Source organism: Mangifera indica, chromosome 7, assembly GCF_011075055.1.
Source record: "Mangifera indica cultivar Alphonso chromosome 7, CATAS_Mindica_2.1, whole genome shotgun sequence".
NCBI classification, from domain to species: Eukaryota; Viridiplantae; Streptophyta; class Magnoliopsida; order Sapindales; family Anacardiaceae; genus Mangifera; species Mangifera indica.
Genome location: NC_058143.1, coordinates 15,070,387 through 15,083,902, shown reverse-complemented (window position 1 = coordinate 15,083,902; position 13,516 = coordinate 15,070,387). Strand labels below are relative to the sequence as shown.

General features: G+C 32.0%; 2 protein-coding genes across 2 annotated transcripts; both read left to right on the top strand.

The window, feature by feature from the left end:
* Nucleotides 1-599: 599 nt before the first annotated feature.
* On the top strand, nt 600-8,414 carry LOC123221159 (flowering locus K homology domain-like). The gene is made up of 7 exons (XM_044643896.1): nt 600-723; nt 1,901-2,324; nt 4,588-4,834; nt 5,404-5,552; nt 5,631-5,909; nt 6,787-6,981; nt 7,995-8,414. Exons 2-7 carry the CDS (start codon nt 1,911-1,913, stop codon nt 8,169-8,171), a joined length of 1,461 nt encoding a protein of 486 aa, XP_044499831.1. The 5' UTR covers nt 600-723; nt 1,901-1,910; the 3' UTR covers nt 8,172-8,414.
* Nucleotides 8,415-10,793: 2,379 nt separating this feature from the next.
* LOC123219934 (protein LEAD-SENSITIVE 1-like) lies at nt 10,794-12,460 on the top strand. Its single transcript, XM_044641907.1, has 2 exons — nt 10,794-10,923; nt 12,008-12,460. Exons 1-2 carry the CDS (start codon nt 10,824-10,826, stop codon nt 12,403-12,405), a joined length of 498 nt encoding a protein of 165 aa, XP_044497842.1. The 5' UTR covers nt 10,794-10,823; the 3' UTR covers nt 12,406-12,460.
* The last annotated feature ends 1,056 nt before the right edge of the window (nt 12,461-13,516 follow it).

The window sequence follows — 13,516 nt, the reverse complement described above, 5'->3', positions numbered from 1 at the left end:
TATATGTACAAACAATATATACAATTTCATATATAAAATAATTATATATTATCAAATAATTAAGTGTTACTTTATTTTTAATTTAAAACTATTTAATCGCATGATGATATATTGTTATTTGTGTTATAGTTATTAATATTTTATGATATATGATACAATATAGATAAAAAATGATACGTATCATGAAGTGTATTGTAACTAATATGATATATTGAATATATTATACAATATGATATGTATCTTATGGTACAATATATATTACCAATACGAATCAATACACTTTTTAAAAAAAATGAGGATGTAGTTGAGGTGTATGTGAAAATTTTTAAATTTTTAAAAGTGTTTGTGATATTTTTTAAAATAATTATATGTTAATTATTTTTTAATATTTATCATTTTATTTCTTAAAAATTATATTATATAATATAATATTTAATATATAAAATTAAATTTTTGATATATGATATGATACATAATTCAATTATAACTGTTTGTGCACATTGCTTTCTTTCTAAAAGGAAATGAGATAATGGGGCACTTTTGGCACTTATCTCAAGATTGGGGGTCACTGTAAAATTAAATGGTTTCAAAGGACTATTAAAAAGACTAAATCTGACAATAATAACAATAATAATGATTTCATTTCACAGAGCACAAACCCGGCTATTGTCGACCCCTCTTCTCGATCAAAACCTAAAAACCAAAGAAAAGAGAAGTTCGCAGGTTGGTATTTTCACAGGAAATTAGTCTTGAGAAATCTCTTATTGCACAATTATAACTGTTTGCGCAGCATACGTGTGTATTTATTTTAAAAATTTTAGGGTTTAGTTCATACTGGTTCTATCATTGTTTTTTTCTTTATGGGGTTTTATTTTGTTTATTCTTTTGGGTGATTTGAGATTTTTTCTACTGACCCATTCATGGTTTTTTGTCATTTGAGGAATATTCATGTTTATTTTTTGGGTAATGGGAATGTATGAGTAGTTTTAGGGTTTATATACTTGTATGCAGGTTATTCTGTTAGGTAGTAATTTATTTTCGAAAATTTTCTGTGTTGTCGTTGGAGTTTTTTTTTAATGTTGACCTACTAATTTTTTGATTTTATGTTTTCTTTTGGTAGTTCTTGAATATATGAATATTTAAAAAAAAATGTTTAATACTTTTTTTGTTTTATTTTCTGTCATTGCTTTTGTGTATTAGTTTTAATGATAACCTTTTACTGATATGTAATTGGATTTTGATTTGTTGTTGATGGTTTGCGAATTTCAGTTCTATAAGTAGAATTTCTGATTTTTAGGAGGAGATTAAAGAAGGGAGATATGCTTTGATAGAACTACGTCAAAAGTGTTTCAACTGTTGAAAGCGTCTTACTCTATGTGCACCTGCCATCTTGTGACTGATTTTATTTTCTTGCTTTGACCACAGTATATGGCTGCAATGAATAAGATGTTTTTTCATGACTTTCCTATGCTACTCACTCTATTCCTAGGTAATATGCCAAGAAAAATGTAGGCTTTAGATTCCATTGTTACATGCCTTTTGGTGGATTTATCGGTACTCTCTGTATATCTCCAATTTCTTCTAGCCTTTGATGATGCCTTTGCTACCCTTTTACTAGTTGTTTCCCAAATCAAGCATTGTGGGAGTCAGCGCTTCCATTTATCTCATTATTGGCCTTTTAATTTTAGTTTTATTTTTTAAAGCTGTCCTATTTTGATTAACCTCTCACCTGTTCTGTGGTGGGTGAGGTTTCTTAACTTAGATATTTCTTTAAAACTGTTTGCTGTTGTTGGTGGTTGCCTTTCCAACCAGTAAAAGTAATTAGGTTGAGATCTGAATGTATCATTATTGTATACTGTTTGGTCTTGAAGTAATTTGTATTGGTTTGTTTATTCTGCAGTGGGGAAATTATGGCTGAAGTGGATCAAAGCTTTGTTGAACATGATGAGAATCATGAAGGAGATCCAAGACCTGAAAATCCAGTCCCTGAGGAACAAGTACCTGAGTATGAAGTACCTGAATATCAAATACCTAATGATGAAGTACCTGAATATCAAATTCCTAATGACGAATTAGCTGAGGAGCAAGTACCCGAAGAGTCACAGCCTCAACAAAAATTAGAACATGAAGGGGATTCAGCAGCTGCAGGTGGTGAAAAGAAATGGCCAGGATGGCCTGGAGAGAGTGTATTCCGGATGTTGGTTCCTGCACAGAAAGTTGGTAGCATAATTGGCCGCAAAGGGGAGTTCATTAAGAAAATTGTTGAGGAGACAAGAGCTCGCATTAAGATACTTGATGGTCCTCCTGGGACAACAGAAAGAGCTGTAAGTTTGTTCATAATTTTCATAGTTCATTATGCATATATTGCACGCATTTGATTTATCTAGTGGGACAGGAATTGTTTATGCCAATTTTTATTGGCTTGAGGACATCTGTCTGTCTTCTGGTTGCTATTTCGAGATTTTGTTGTCTTGGATTTTCTTTCATCACGTCAAATCTAATTTTGGAGCATACTTAACAATTTCTAGATGTTATAACTATTATCTTTTTCTGTGCTTTGGCTTAGTTTCTGAAGTCATCAGAAGATATCTGAAATAGATTTTCTGAAGTTTTTCTTTTTCCTGTCAAATGTCCTTGGAAACACCTTGTGTGTGATTGACTATATTTACTTAGTCTCCTGAAACTGATTGAAAAGTTGCTTTTATGTGCATAGAACATATTATGCATTGAAAATTTCAACATGTGGTGTTAGTTTATGTCGAAATGAACTTAATGGATATGATTAGAGAGGAAGCTTGTGAAATTTTATAGGATCCATTGTTATTTGTGTAGAACTAACTAAAATGTTATAGGTTAATGATTAAGTATCTTCATGACAGATAATGTGATTGCAAGAGTATAAATGAAAGATTATGCCACTAATTGCACACCATCTTGCCAAAGCTACAGCATAGCTGAACCGAATAAAATTTTCAAAACATGTATAGGTTCTAACGAAAAGAGAGTAAGTGGAATATTAACCTTGGATGTTAAAGTAAAAGCCTTTCATTCAATCATGTAGATGCTTTGTCTTTTTAGCAAGAACTACAGTTCCCTCTCTGCCAAAAAAATTTGGTGTTAAGTTGTAAAGTAACTAATTCATAGTAAATTTCCTCCTTCTTGAAGATGTTAAGATGGATAATATTTTGGGAAAAATATAAGTATATTGTTATATAAACATTGACTATTGCCTTTAAAATAAGAAAAAAAAGTGGAGAACATCTCTGTATAAATGTAAAATCCAATCTCAGACACATTATTAATTTTTAAAAATATAATCGATGGAGAAGAGGAGGACACTTCTTCAATAATGACAAGCAATCCGTAAGATAAGAATACAATTCCCTTTATTGCAATAACAAACATGAATCTGTGCAGGTTCCGTTCGCCAATTTTAAGGCAACAAATCAATATAAGATTCCAAATTTGAAGGACCAAAGATCCAGATTGCAGGGATCAGCATTGTGCATTACAAAGTGCTGAAAAGTTGATCTGGATAAATATGAACAATCGTACCAAGAAGCTCTGCGTTCTCTCTGGTAACTTCAGAACCTGGATGATTGATGTCTTGCCGCAGATTGTAAAAACCACAAAGGATCCTGTTAAACAAATAAGCTCTAAGATGACACTGAAAATATCTGTTAATTTGAAAATTCCTTTTTGAGATTGCATAGTTATGTTTAGGATGGTTATGCCGTGAAATTACCAGAAGTTAATTAATCACATACTGTGAGATACATACGAAAACTTTTCTGTGCGTCATTTGTGTTCTTTTTGTGTTTTAAATCAAAACATTTAATCAGCATCTTGATGCTATAATCATAAGTCATTAAAATACTTCTATGAATTAGGATTTAGTGTGTAAACTATAGTATAACAGGCTATTATTATGTTATTAAGTCAATTTATACAAGAGAAATTTTATAGTTACTATTGTGGATGTCACATCGGTGTCTTATTTGTCAAGTGAAGATACAAAGAACTTTGTGTAGTTGTTTAACTCTCTGTTCATATGACACTTCAAGCTTCCCCCCGAGCCTAGACATTGTATTATCAAACTAACTGCACTGCAGAAAATATTGCTTTGCAAATCAAAGATTGGACTTGCTTTGTGTTGGAGACTGGGTGAAGAAATTATAGGTAGTGAAGCTCACAAAATTCAGTAGAGAAAAAGGTCCATTGGATTCTAAGGCATGATAATAAGTGGGCTAAGTGGTTACTCTCAGGGCATACTGGAAGTTGGCAAACAAGTGCTTGTTGCCATTCTTTTATTATCTGAGCATCCTGATTGTTTAGAACTTGCTTTATGGTACTGGATGCACTGCACAGAGATTGTTTATTCCTTTTTTTTTTTTTTTCCTTTTTCTTCTTGCGGTTATCTTTATTTTTCTTTCTAATTTTTATCATTTCTTCCTTTCGGCCAAGAATTTGTATTATTCAACCCATGGGTTCTTTAATGTTCCTGTTCTATGTAGGTTTGTATGGCTTTAGTCATAAGCTTGGATAATTCACTTTTTATGTTGATCTAACTCTGTCACTCATGAATAGGTGATGATATCTGCTAAGGAGGAACCTGATTCTTCTCTTTCTCCTGCTATGGATGGCCTTTTGAGGGTTCACAAGCGCATAGTGGATGGTTTGGAAGGTGACTCTTCTCATCCGCCACCAGGAGGCAAGGTCTCGACAAGGCTCCTAGTCCCAGCTTCTCAAGCAGGAAGTTTGATTGGTAAACAAGGAGGAACTGTTAAATCTATTCAAGAGTCATCTAGTTGTATAGTTAGAGTTCTTGGAGCAGGTATTTTCTGACTTTTGCCTTTGTATAGTATTTCACATTATTGCTTTACTTATATATTGTTATCTTCAGCTATATTACATCTTTATTTTGTATGTGCGGTGAGAAGTCTTTCTTCAGAACCATCCTTGTACACATACCTTGTGTCAAAATTTTCAAATCGTGCAATGCCTAGTTATTCTCTTCAGACTTATTCAGATGTAACTTCTGTTGTCTGTGGTGTTCTGAAATGTATATTTGTATTTTGGTTGTGAAATTTACACTTAATATAACTAATTTCCATGGCTAGGAGTTAACAAAGCAATATAACTAGTTTCCTGAAGTGGCAGGATTGTCATAGCAATTCTTTTCTTTTTTCATGTTGAGAGGCGTATATGTTTTATTTTTAATGCAGTTACTAGCTGTGCTGTACATTGTGTTAGTTTGGCTTCATGTACATTCTTGTTTTGACAACCACTTAGAATTTTTTTTTTTTGAGAAAAATCATATTTTGTTTCTTTTGCTTTATGGACTGTTGATTCCTTTTTGTGTTAATATTTCATAAATGTTTCGACTTGTTGTAATTACTACAGAAGACCTGCCAGTCTTTGCTCTGCAAGATGATAGGGCTGTTGAAGTAGTCGGAGATGCAGCTGGTGTACACAAAGCAATAGAACTAATTGCATCTCATCTCAGGAAGTTTTTAGTTGACCGCAGTATTATTCCTTTATTTGAAATGCATGTAAGTGCGTTTTACTGACTGATTTGTTTATCCCTTTTATTATGTATAATGGAATTCTGACTTATTATATTCAACCAGATGCAAATGTCAAATCCTCAAATGGAGCACATGCCACCTCATCAATCCTGGGGTCCGCCTCAAGGTCTTCCTCCAAATGCTAGTGGAGGTCATGGTTTTGGACCTAGTCCTCAGTACATGCCAGCCCCACGGCAAGTTGACAGTTATTATCCTCCTGCCGACTTGCCTCCTCCAATGGAGAAACAGCCTCATCAGGGAATATCTGCGTATGGAAGAGAAGCCCCAATGGGTGTTCACGCATCCTCGAATGCCCAGTCAGCATCATCGATGATAACGCAGGTCTTTCTTTTATGTATCTGTATTTATTTTCTCTGGGTAATAAATCTATGGAATCTTTTTTGTCAGCTATGCTTTTTCCAGTCTCCTGAAATTATACCCATAATACTTATCTGGATTTCATTTGTTAAATTATTATTATTTCATTATAGTAGAGAACTTTGTGATTCTTTTGTTATCTGAGTAAAAGCAGTGTTCATGTAAAACCTCTCAGGTCACATGGATTAGATAAGTTCAAGATCCTGTCAGAGCCTTGAAAACCTTATGAGAGTGAATTTTAGGGGTGATAGAGTTGAACTAAATTTAATCTTAACTTAGCAGAGGGTGATATATGAGTAAAGATAGAAATGATTGGACATGTGATATGGACTTTTTTTTTTTAATTTTTATGACTATCTACTCTTTCTCAAGTTATATATAGATCTCAAAGGTTTTCAGATAATATTTTTCTCTGTACTTTAGATATTAGTGATTAATAAGACCTGTCTTTTTTCTGAGTTTTGATACTCTGTTGCTAAGAATTTATTTCTTGAGCCTTGTCAAGGTCGCACAGCTTACGGTAAGATGGTTAATTGACAGGTGGATCTTGAGACATATACATCCACCTTTGTAGTGTTTATATATTATCTATAATTTTGGGCTCAGAATATGTTATTTTTTGAAGTCGAGTTGAATATTTTTGGACCAGGCACGATTTAGTGCTTGGTTGTGGTTTAACCCTGGCTCTGGGCTTGAAAACTTGTGTCTTATTTTGCTAGCTTGTAGCAGCCCTAATCAAATCCAGTGCCAATTGCAAGTGCTATTTATGTGTTGGTGATCTTGGGAATAAAGTTCTAGAATTTTCTGAACTTCTGATGATGGTTTCCATATGATTTTGCAGATCACGCAGCAAATGCAAATTCCACTGTCTTATGCTGACGCTGTTATTGGGACAGCTGGTGCAAGTATAAGCTATATTCGACGTTCTAGTGGGGCAACTGTGACTATACAAGAAACCAGGGGTGTTCCTGGGGAAATGACAGTCGAAATCAGTGGAACTGCTTCACAAGTGCAAACTGCACAGCAGCTAATACAGGCATAACCCTTGTCTTAGTTTGGGTTAATTTTAAGATATCTGTTTCCCTTTACTAGATATTCCATTTTTTTAGTATGTATATGCTACCGCTTGTGCCTTGTACTCCATGTGTTTTGTTATGGCAGAATGCTTCCCTTGATGTTTCTGCTGTATGACCCCACAATTTTGTTAACATATGCTTTATTGGCTCTTAGAAGTCATTTATCCTAGCTTTACTTAACATTAGCCTGTAACAGGAAATTTAGCACATTTAAGGTGCATATGAGAGTTTGCTCTATGATAGTGTTGTTGGTGCAACATGGTATGGAGTATGCTGTCTTAGAAACTAGAATGTTTCCTCTCTGTCTGTCTCTCTCACTCACACACACATTCTATGAGTTTGTTTGTTCATACAAAATGGTATGAATCCTCCTATTAATTGTGCTGAGTTGAGAAATGATGAGAAGTTATGGGCTGTATGCATGAAAGATTAAGAAGATATCCGGTCAGTAAAGTTGTGATTGCACTTACAGCTGTTAGTTCTACAAAACTCTAAAATTAGTTGAAAGCTTACATTGCAAGATTATAGTAAATTTATGGTAAACTAGAACTGCCACTTATGATATATGGACTGCATTTTACTTTCAATGTGGAAACAGACATGTTATTGTAAATTTGTAATCAGGTCTGGTTCATATGATTGTAAAGCAGTTAGATCAGTGATGCATACCTTCAACTGTTTTATTTTTAATCTTTTTTTATTCTGTTTATTTACTAATTGCACAGGTTGAGTTTAGTGCTTTTGCAGTTACTAGTGATGACTCTGGTTTGGCAACATTTCTTCTGCTCTCTTTCTTGACTTCCACATATTTATGCTTTTGTATATAGTGTTTTGTTGCTATATATTCTTCATTCCCTTTTTGTTAGCAGAATTTTATAACTGTAATTTTGCTTTTAGCTTTTAGAGCATGAGCATTAGTTAAATGCTTCCTATTGGATTTTATAAACTGATAGAATGTTTTAATGTATGGCAGAATTTTATGGCTGAAGCTGCGGCTCCATCACAGGCCCAAGTGGGTGGGTCGACAGACCAGGGTTATAATCCATACGCAACTCATAGTTCCATGTATGGTTCACCTCCTTCCAATCCTGGCCACACAAGCCATGCCGGAGGCTATGGCTCAGTCTATGGTTCAAACTATGGTTACTAGGCTTGGCAGTTGGACTTAGTTTTTCATAACTGGGACCTTAAAATTTTTTAAAATCTAGCTAGTATGAAAAAAGGGAGTGTAATTTGTTTGAGAACCATAATGTTGTACTCTGCTTCCGGTGAAATTCTGTGTTAGGACAAAGCTACATCTGTTAGATTTTGTGTGTGCATTAGGCTAGCCATAGGGCTATGCCATATATTATTTTTAACACTAATTGAACGACATAGTTCTTTGCTTCTGTGCGTTTTTCTTGTCACCTTGTTTTCCTTAGAATTCTGCTGTTCCTTGGCATGTTGAAGAGAACAAAATTTTGAGGAATTATCTCAAGAAAATGGTTCAATTCAATCAAATCTTAGTGTGTGAATGGTTGAAAAATATTGGTCTCAGTGTTTTTAAATGGCTATTTTGCAGATTGGGACAATCATAATGAGATGCTCAGGTATTTTTTTCAGTCCATATGTATCATTTATATATTCGGAAAATGGAATATGAGGACCAAAACTCAAATGGAAGAACCATTATTAACAGTTAAAAAAGATTTAATTTCGACCATAAAGCAATTCCTTCGCGATAAATTCTTATTCGGGTGAGTTTATATTCCGATGTATGACAGTCTCTCGATCTTGAGGATTCTCTCTCTCTCTCTCTCTCTCTCGGTTGATGCGATTTAGGATGACCTATACTAGTCCACGTAAGGGCAACTGAGTCATCGCGATGTAGCAAAAAGGGGGAGACACTCGTGGCAGTGCTAGCAGTCATACAAGGTCAAACTCCTTATTGTTGAGTTCCACATGCCGCCCAAGTACTTCAGGTTGGTCATCAACTTCCGCTTGGTTATTGAGCATGTCAACATCCTTACTTTCAATGGGGTCAATGGACACCTCATTCTAAATGTAACTATGTAGACGGTAATGAATTGAAATAATTCGATATTGTATTTTCACCAAATAGAAGGTTTCTCCTTTAACTTTTAATATGTCAAAACATTTCTCAACCCAATCTTTCACTTGAGTGTTTCATATTGAAAAATTCTTTTGGAGTAATAGGTTAGTGACCTTTCCTCTGGTCATTGAAATGCTATATTTTCTCTTTATGTGGTGCGAAAAAGCCTTCTCCATTAATGGTGTATTCAACATCACATAAATAATAAAATCATATAATAATAATAATAATATCAATTGAAAATATTCATCTACTATTATATCATAATATAATATCTAATAACTCAATCACGTTACTCTTATCTTTTAGAATTTTTAATCAATTTCTCCCACTAATGGCATTCTTAAGAACTACACGATATGTAGTTGAACATTCCCACGATGGTATAACATAAATAAATTGCATGTTTGGTGTGCAAACACCAAACATTGGTTGTAATTTCATTTTTTTTCTTTGTATAATAGTAGGCTTATCAGTTGAGTTTAATACACTTTTATATATGTTTCATTTAATGTACCCAAACAATTCTAACAAGAGAAAAAAAAAAGATAATTAAATCAATGCCTCATCTAATATAGTGACCTAACAGTATGTATATTTATATTATAAGTCGTGAATATGTACCTTGAACTATTTCCCCATAATTTCATAAATGATTTTCCCTACATTTACAGTTTTGAAGACATTGTCTATCAATATCCAGAGTGATTTTACATAAATTTAATATCCTTATGTTAAGTTCGTTGCTTGATTGACCAACATAGGAATTGGAATGCCCATCTATTTTCCTTTTTTTTTCACTAGCAAGGCCACCACAATAAGTATAAGCATGTTGAACATGGTCTCTATCATATCCAACTTCAAAAGCAAAATAGTAAACACACACAACCTTTGCGTAAGAGGTAAACTAGCCATAATTGTTTAACATGACCAATAAAGAAAGAATTATTGAATTTGGTCGGAAATTGAGAATATATACAACAAAACACATTCACCAGTAGAGAGAACAAGAAAAAGGTCGGAAATTGAAAGAAAAAACATTGAAAATTTGGTTGATATATGCGTTGGAATATATTTAGTCTACAAATATAAAGATCGAAACTCATATTACACAAAATTAATTAACTTATGTTAAGGTATAATCTATTACATTTATATACAATACACTTATATTGTTTTTATTAAATTTGAGATTTTGTCTCTAACAATATGGAAAATATAATATTATAATCAATTTTAGATGTATAATTTATAATAGTTTTGTAACCGAAAACATATTTTGATAGTTTAAAAGCTTCTAAACTATTTAACTATTATTATCTTAGCATCTCCAAAAAATGTAAGATACGCACGCACACACACGTACACTTGTTTTATATATAGAAAGTATAACATTATGATCCATTTCAGACGTACAATCCACTATGATTTTGCATCCTTAGATAATATGAGATGCTTATGCACGCATATGACATATATCTCACAAGCATCTTACAAAGGAGTCATTAATAATTAGAATTTATAAATTCCTCAACAGTGTGAAGTTACAACCAAGGAATAATTCCTTTATTATGAATTTTTATTCTTCCCAGTTTATATTCCAATCTCTAATAGTGTCTGTTTCTTCTCTCCATTTGCCTATAAATTTGTAACGGACTTTAATCAGAAAGCAGAGCAGATAATATAAATACAAATTGGAAATCGATTGAGATGGGACAATCCTCAAGCCAACAACGGAGAATTGAACGCCGACTCCAACCGGGTGATCACATCACCACTGACAGATACGTGTTTGTCTACCAGCATCACGGTCAGTTTTATTAGCATTTCCACTGAACATTTATTTTCGCATTTTATTTTATATTTACTTGCCACAACCGATAATATTATATGTATTGATTTTAAATATATAAATTAATACATATTTATATATATTATTATATAATTTAATATTATTTTATTATATTATAAATCACAATTGTTTATGTTATGTCGATAAAACTCAAATAATTCATTTTCCAAAACGAGAAAAAGTTTTCTTCAAATTTTAACCATTTTTTTTTAATAATCCAAAAAACTCTCTCCGATTTTATAGGATAAGTAAATCTTGAAGCATAGTGACTGAAATCACAATTATTGTATTAGATAATTCAGAGTTGTTTTGTTATAATACCTCATTAATTGTTCCAAATTAATCAATCTAAATTTTTTATATAAGAGATTATATTAATCAAATTTAATATTTTACGAGTGCTTAAGTACTCAAACTCACTCTGGAATATTTCAACTCGATTTTTCACTAACTTCTAGCAGCTAACATAAATTCTTTAGAGAAATTTGCAAATTTTTAAGTGGAATTATTGTAATCATATTATTTTTTGTGGAACTACTGATTTAGTAGGTTAGTACCTCGGACTTCATATAATCTAAACTGTTATTCTTGTATTTATTCATTAAATCATATTATTTTTTAATCTATTTTCAAATCTTAATTATAATTATCTTATTTTTTATTTTTTTTAATTATCTCTTCGACTCGTGAGATATCAATTTGTCAACTTTAATTATAAAAGACATTTAAGCAATTTGTTTAAATCTTAATTATAATCCTATTATTTTTTTTCTTTTTTATTATTATTTTTTAATTATCTTTTCTACTCGTGAGATATCAATATAGACCAATGGGAAAAGAAGCCTTCAATGTATCAATCCACTTTCTTAATCTCCTTCCTTTCCACAGCCATAATCAGCTTCGTCCATGACCAATCTAGCTATCTCATATATATATATATATATATATATATATATGTAAACACAGACACATGCACCCACACACATGTGCCGGTGCAGGTATTGATCTTCCCTTTTGTTGAAAACTCTGTTGACCATAACAGGAATATATGTGGGAGACGACATGGTGATTCATTTGCTACCACTCGTAAAGCAAGGTAACTCTTCTATCCAATGCCAAAAATGTGGACACACCCCAAGCACACACGGTGGGATCGTCAAAACATGCTTGTCTTGCTTTCGCGACGGCAACTCAATGGATATTATTTGTTATAATTCGTGGGACTGCAAGGCTCCTGATGAAGTTGTGAAGACTGCCACCGAGTTTTTAGAAGGAATAAGGAGCTTCGGTGACTACAATTTTGTTTTTAACAACTGTGAGGACTTTGCATCATTCTGTAAGACAGGCACAAAGTCATCTGAGCAAAGAGCAAAGGGAATTACATTAGCTACTGTGGCCGTAGCTGCACTACCGGCGGTCAAAATATCGCGTTTGTTTTAGCTGCACTAACCAGCAACCGTGGCTGTAACCGCACTAACCGGCGGTTTTAAGTTCGCATTTGGTTTAGGAAATTACAAAAAATAAAAATTGTTTATTTAAAAGCTTATTGAATATAAATTTTTTAATAAATATTATATTTAGTTTGATATAATAAAATAATATAAATATATTATTTTTATTAAATTTCTTTAATTATAATTATTTTAAAATATTATTCATATTATTTGTAATATTTATTAAAAATAATAGTATTTTTGCATAAAAAATTAATAAGAAAAGATAGAATTATAAAAAATTAAAAATCTCTCTATAACCTTTTAAGATTTAAAATAGAGTTGATAATTAAATTAGAATATTATTTTTCACGTTATTATTAATAATAAAATATTATCATAATTTTTTATTAGTTATAAATAGAACAAAATATTCTAATAAATAAAAAGCAAATGAGTATTCATTATTATTAATCAAACAACCCTTTAGAGTAATCTTACTCTATATTGAAGATCGTGATATATCTGACCATGGTCAATCACTATTAAAATTACTCAGAAAACATATATATTAAAAGAATATAAATTTAATCATGTAATGGCATTGAAGGACTTATTCCCACCCAAAGATTGATGCATTCCCAAACTTTTACTCTCAATATTTTAAAAACTCAAATACTTATCTGTCATCCAATTTTTATTATATTTAATTGTTAGTTGTCAAGGCAAAAGTACTATTTTATTAGTAATATTTGAAAATATAATATTATCCTATTTTTCTCTCAAGTTTTAAAAACTAACAATTTCATCACATTCTAAGTTTTAAAAAGTCACATTTCCTCCTTAGAGTTTTATTTTTTCTTTCTTCCCTTCTTCGACATAAAAATCCGATCAAAACCATCTTCTCTATCAACAATCTCTCTCTCTGTCAATGCTCTCTTTGTGTAACCATAAAGTCGATGCTCTTTCTCCCTAAATTCGGTCGATTCATGAGATGAAGGAGAAAAAATAAAACTCTAAGAGAAAAAAATGAATTTTTCAAAATTTAAGCTAGGGGTACAATTGTAAAATTTTAAAACGTGGGGAAGAAAATATAACAAAATTATATTTTTTTAAAT

Excerpts from the sequence above, each read along its gene's own strand:
- LOC123221159 (XM_044643896.1), top strand. The coding sequence starts at position 1,911 with ATGGCTGAAGTGGATCAAAGCTTTGTTGAACATGATGAGAATCATGAA. Across the intron at positions 2,325-4,587 it reads CTGGGACAACAGAAAGAGCT|GTGATGATATCTGCTAAGGA; the intron begins GTAAGTTTGTTC and ends ACTCATGAATAG. Across the intron at positions 4,835-5,403 it reads AGTTAGAGTTCTTGGAGCAG|AAGACCTGCCAGTCTTTGCT; the intron begins GTATTTTCTGAC and ends TAATTACTACAG.
- LOC123219934 (XM_044641907.1), top strand. The coding sequence starts at position 10,824 with ATGGGACAATCCTCAAGCCAACAACGGAGAATTGAACGCCGACTCCAA. Across the intron at positions 10,924-12,007 it reads GTTTGTCTACCAGCATCACG|GAATATATGTGGGAGACGAC; the intron begins GTCAGTTTTATT and ends TGACCATAACAG.